The 6,000-nt window shown below is 44.4% G+C and overlaps 1 protein-coding gene across 4 annotated transcripts in view; it reads left to right on the forward strand.

Annotated features, from left to right (window-relative positions):
- The window catches only part of sema5ba (sema domain, seven thrombospondin repeats (type 1 and type 1-like), transmembrane domain (TM) and short cytoplasmic domain, (semaphorin) 5Ba), a 162,246-nt gene extending 157,851 nt beyond the window's left edge, over window positions 1-4,395 (forward strand). For 3 of the 4 annotated variants that reach the window (XM_053876546.1, XM_053876548.1, XM_053876547.1), the window contains one exon: window positions 2,639-4,395. In XM_053876546.1, coding sequence (XP_053732521.1) covers window positions 2,639-2,824 — 186 coding nt within the window. In that variant the 3' untranslated portion in view covers window positions 2,825-4,395. Of the gene's footprint in view, window positions 1-367; window positions 490-2,638 lie in introns of all 4 variants that reach the window. The other variant, XR_008415909.1, reaches the window with a different exon arrangement.
- Window positions 4,396-6,000: the final 1,605 nt, after the last annotated feature.

Below are 6,000 nucleotides of genomic sequence, written 5' to 3' on the forward strand. Positions count from 1 at the left end.
TGTTCAAGGCAGGCTCGGTTCAAATACACAAATTCAAGTTTATTTCAAAGTACATAAAAAACGAAATCACCCCCAATGTGTGTCGTCACACATGACAATCAAGATAAAAAGGCTTTGTCTGTAAATGGTGAACCTGGAAGCTTCTGATGCCAGATGCATAGTTCAAGGAGAAGAAAGTGCCTCTTGTGTTCTGAGTTGACAGGAAAGTGTGTTTTGACTGGAAAGTATTCAAAGAGAAACTGGTATTTCATTCTCTTTAGTTGCAGACAGTCGTATAAAAGTGCATGTTTGGTCAGCTCTGGACCGTGTCCTGATGGATTCTGACCCCCCCCTGATGTGGGACATGTGTTGTCTCCACTGTCTGCAGCCCTGTCAGCTGGAATCATTGCGAACGACTCTAGAAGTGACTTGACCCAACTAGCTGTTTCTGTTTCCTCCTTGGTGTGCAAGACGTGATGAGCGAACGACTCAAACGCAAAGACACAAGAGGTGAACTGATGAAGTAACTCTGCTTTCCTCGAGGCGCATGACAGTCCGCCTTTTTTATTATGAGAAGGTCAATGTTCATGTTGAAGAAATCATAATCACATTTCTGGTGAAGGAACCATCACCGAGAAGAAGCTATGACTTTGTGCTTTAGAAAATTGGAATTTTTCTCTGGATGTCACTAAAATGAAAGTTGCTGTGGCTTTCGAAACGAATGCTGAAGTGAGCTCAGCTGAGTTTCAGGTTGTAATGTAATCACTAGATGGTCATTACAGTGGCTGGGTGCTGCATGTGCTGGAGGGACAGCTGCTCCACTCCAGAAGACTGGGTCTGCTGCGTGACGGTGGTTGTCTTTTACTGCATTTTAAAATAAAAAAGACGATATAAATCACTGTAGACTTAAAACTGTGATGTCTCAGACAAACTGTTTTTATTTGATCCTGAGTTCGTATTGGATGCATTTCATTTTCCACCTTGTCTCGATCAAAAGCCACTTCTCCACATCAACGAAAGGCTACTGAAGCTTCAGACCCGCAAATATTTTCAATGTTAGTTGAAATCAACTCCTAATTCCTCTGGTTTTAATCGAAGGAAAAAGACTAATGTGAACTATTTAGCACCAGAGCATGGTGTCAAAACGTTTCCTGCCTGAGGGTGTTCCATCAGAACGAAATATTGTTGGCCTAATTCAAGTGCAAAGCTCCATCAGTGGTCGCCACTGTTAGCTGGAATATAGTAGCTGATGATAAAGAGCGCCAGCTCTCAATGAACTCTTCTTCAGCTGGCTGATGTGCAGACCACATTGGTGACCGGGTCTGGCAGCAAGGAGGTTTCCCATGTTCTAGATGACAGTAAAAACGTCAAGTCATCAGCACGACCAGATGAGACTGACATCACTGTGTTGGACTCCGGGATGCCGATTCAGCAAGTTGCATCGCTTCCTGGCCGATTTCTGGTGCCCAGCACTGGGCCGTTCATTTCACTGACTCTAACATGATTATCATCGCGCCTGCGTCCTCTGAGCCGTCCAGATGGATTACATTACTCTAATGCTTCCCCTGGAAAGTGCTTCACCTTCTGCTGGGCTTTTAGCAGGGATCCTGCAATTGCATTAGAATGAAATTTGTGTTTGAGACTTGTTTTTATTTAAGAGCAGCAGTGAGATCTGGCCATCTCGTATATTAGTGTGGCCACTGTGCTTGACATGAACTCACTTAAATTTATTGGATTGATTTTCTCTGCTTATGAATAGACTTGCAGCGCAAAAGCTGTAACCCTAAAGGGCAGCGGGAGTATTTCAACCACTGACCAGAGTCACTGGTGTTCATTTAGATTGAATTCATCTTTACATCAGCTAATGTCATGTAAACAGAGTATCAACTTTTGCTGCTGTAATCTTTACATTCATATCACAACAACAATTGAAGAGCAGCAGCCTGATCAAGGATTTCCTTCTCCCTTGATACCTGCTCCAGCACATCTGATATACCAAGGGGTTTCCTCCAGTTAATCTATCATGTCCGGGGTCTGCCCTGGGCCTTCTGGCGTTTGGACGTGCCTGCACTACCTCAACAGCACCGCATCCCAGAGCATCAAGTAACCACTATATTTGCTTGTGAACCTTTGTGTCCAATGTTGATCAGGAATATTCATCACTGAGAACAGAGAAATCACTTGGTATGCTTACCAAGTTACGTGTTGCGCTGCACTTAACTGACTCTGCCTCTAAGAAGGCACCATGACGGAAGCATCATTATTTGAGGTACTATAGAGGGAAAAGACCGTCACCCCATGATTTAACCCTGACATCTCTGTTTCATGTGACACACTGCCCAAGGTGAAACATGCCTTTCAATTTAACATGCAACATGGAAGGCTGAGATGGGAATCACTATGGGCCTCTGAAATAGTTGCTATTTGAGGCCTGGAGAGTGAGGATGTGTTGAGTCCACCTGAAGTCATGTAGTTGTGAAGGGTTGATGACAGTGAAGATTGCTAATATCCCACTAGATTCTCTTTTACTTTCTTAGCTCTTGGAATCAGATGGATGGAAGAAATGTAATGTATTGGTCTGAGCCTATAACCCATCTTTACCTGACTGTTGAGATTTGAATTTGTAACTAACTGCTGACAACTTTTGCTGCCATTTCAGACACTGAACAAAAATAACCTGCTGCCGGACGAACGGTCCAACTTCTACCCAACGTCGCTCCAGCAGACCAACGTCTACACCACCACTTACTACCCCTCCGGGCTGGGCAAGTATGACTACCAGCCCAACTCATCTCCATCACCATGCAGGACGTATAACAACAGCACCAACAGCAACAACAGCTGAGATGAAAAAGCCGCTGTCCCACGCTCCCTGTCCCTCTGGCTGCCCTCCAACTAGAGTTTGCCACCGCCCCACTCTGCGCGACACGTTTGTGATTTCAAGAGCATCTCTGGAACTTTCCGTCCAGAGGGTCAAACCACAAATCCTGTGTCCCGCTGTGAGCAGGGACTGATACGACCCGCTGGGATCACGCTGTTACTGTCACGCCTGCGTCAGCACTGAGCACCATGTGGAGATGATTCGTGGGTTCAAAGCAGAACAATCCAGGGACACACACACACGCATACTTTAAACGTCTGGAGGGGCTCGACAGCGAAAGCCGAGCTGAACAAGCGGAGCGGTGGATCAATATCAGGAAAGAGAGAGTAATGGACAAGTCCTCAGCAAAGAGCTGATTGGAGGAGTTGACGGACGTCGTCGACAAAGACCTTGAGAACCGTGTACAAAGTTTCAGAATGCCTTGGGTGCCTGTTCAACAACACTTTGCAGGGGCGAGGATTGTTAACTTGTTTCTTGTTTATGTTTTTGTCCGTGAACAATAAAGACTGGAGAACCGACTGATCCGCTGACAGATGATTCTACTGATGGCTAATAGCTTGGTGTTCATATCAAATATGACCATCCTGCTGGGAGACTGGAACAATGGCAGAATAAGCTAGAAGATGTTTTTCTTATATTGTTTTTTTTTTTACTTTGTGTCACGCTCAAAGGAACTGTAGCATAGGAGGACATGTTTTTTGTCTAATGAGAAAAACCTGATTAATTCCTTTTTTATTTGATGAATTTGTATAGTTACATCTATTGAGATTGTTCCACCAAAAAGACTACAAAAAAATGTGAATGTGTGATGAATGATTCACGGATCAAGCGCTTTCATACGTTCCACTGCAATGTCTTAAAAACGTCTGCTGCAACATTTTCTTGTCTGTCACTGAACGCACACGTTCAAATCTGCTTCTTAAGGATTAGTAACTAAGCCTGGTTCAAACCTTTTTCCACACTTGTTTTCATCAATATTGCCACTTCAATGAATGCTACTGTGGCTATCGCTATTTCCGTTCAGCTAATGTACATGCACGAGTCTGTAAATAGGCGCGACCGATTGACCCCAGGGTCCTGTAAATTAATCTGTAAATTGTATGATAACACTGTCCATTTGAGTAAAAAGCCTTATAGTTGTGCAGCAGCAGTACACACTGACCACGAGGTCTGTTTGGGGACAGAGATTCCACATGAGACCGACCTCCCAGGGCGATCGACCTTTCCAGCTGCTCAAACAGCAAATTTAAAAGATCATCGCCAGCCCGTGTGATTGCAAACTTCAAAGGGGAAATGTAGTTCAACAGATGTTGCTTTCATCTCCCGGGGTAAAACGTCAAGTTGTTCACATAAAAAGTCCCCTGAGCGGTCTTCGGAGCACCATCCCCTTCGATGTGACGCCCTTCTATGCAACTTACCAGGTGTACGGTTAGACCTGTCATGTAGACTATAATCACTGCCTTTTAGACACTGTGAATTTTTTGCTACCCTATATTTTTGTATATTGTACATTACAACGGAAAATAAACCTTGATGCCAACCAGAGAGTTTTGCCTCATTGGTGAAGCATGTCAGGTTTCACCGGAGTTTAGTTGACCAATGAATTTCTAAAGAATCTTTTATTTAAATGGCCTCTACACCTGCTGGACTGGCGATTCAGTTACACACCCTGGAGGTAAAGGAGTTCCAGAGTCTTGGGGTCTTGTTCGTGGGTGACAGTAGGCTGGTGCTTGAGTTGTCAAGTGCTTTGTTCTCTGTCGAAGCTTCATGGATGAGACTAATGAGGGGAGCAGCCAGGGTGTGTCCGGTACCAAGCCCATGCATCAGTGCCGGTACAGCTGCTGTTGGAATGGTCACTCGCTGAAAGCTGATGGAGAGATTCTGTGGCTCTTTGGAGTTCACATCCTGCTGCTCTCTGCCCTTCTCATTTACGCCCCTGCTGCCATGTGGCCCTCTCAATTAGCGGAAGCAGCTCACTGCACTTTATTGATGGCTGCAGTGGAACATTCATCTGCGAGCACTCTGCCGACAGACGAGTGCAGCCATCAGCACTCTGGCAGGAGGAGGCCCAGATGGGACTGTCGCTGTGACATCCTGGCTGATTTCAAAAGCTGACATTGTCGCATCAGCTGTTTGCCTACGACAGGTTTGTTTATCAAGTGGAAGTGAATGACTGATGGTGCGGTGACGTGTTCCCAGTGACCATTTAAATTGAATGTCTCAAAGGAAACTTGAGCGTTATTCTGCTGTGTGATGGACTGGAGGCCTGTTTAGGGTGTCACCTGCATCTTGGCCCCGGTTGTTGGGATATAACTCCTACTCCCCTCAACCCAATTAATAACTGCAGGCAGACATTAAGTTACCCATAAAAATCTTGCCATCTCTCTGCCACCATCCGAAGGAGCTTTCCAAGTAGGTTTGAGGGGATGTGTGAGCAGATGGCTCCTCCTAGAATCATTCAAAATGTTGGTGGATTCTTACTTAGCTTGACTCATTCAAACCTTTAAAAACACCCCTTAAATGTCAAAATTGATTTTGATTTGTCTCTGAAAGATAAGTGTAATGTTATGTACACACATTACTCCATTAATCAACTTTGTGATCAGCACTTGAATGAATCCCAATGAGTGATGAAAAGTAGACCTCAATAGACAAGACAGAACAACTACAATAGCAACAAAATTATTATATTTATGGGGTGATATATTATATTATAATGTTTTATTTATATGTTTTTTTTCCATGGTGTTGAGTTGAACATGTTTTTGTTCATCAGAGACAGTCCAACAAAGACAATAGCTGTGGTTCAATGATCCAAGAAGATGAATGGGGTTGAAGCAAGTGCCACTGCCACGGCTGGTTAGTTAAGTGTTACAGCGGTCTGGAGTGCAGCTGTGGACTCAAGCCTTCCTCTCTGACGTGAAGTAGTGTCTACATGCTCACGCTTCCTCAGTGTCACACACATCTACCAAACTAACACAGGAAAGACTTGACTACTGGAGCTACAGAGACCACAGTTGCTCCACTGTAAGCGCCACAGCTTTTCTCATTCGCTGCCTTTTGTTCTTCTTCTCTCTCTCTTTCAAGCAAACATTTTTCCACTGTTAATTAAGTATGGCCTTTACCACAACTTTTGCATC

The sequence above is a fragment of the Synchiropus splendidus genome, chromosome 10 (genome assembly GCF_027744825.2).
Source record: "Synchiropus splendidus isolate RoL2022-P1 chromosome 10, RoL_Sspl_1.0, whole genome shotgun sequence".
Classification (NCBI taxonomy): domain Eukaryota; kingdom Metazoa; phylum Chordata; class Actinopteri; order Syngnathiformes; family Callionymidae; genus Synchiropus; species Synchiropus splendidus.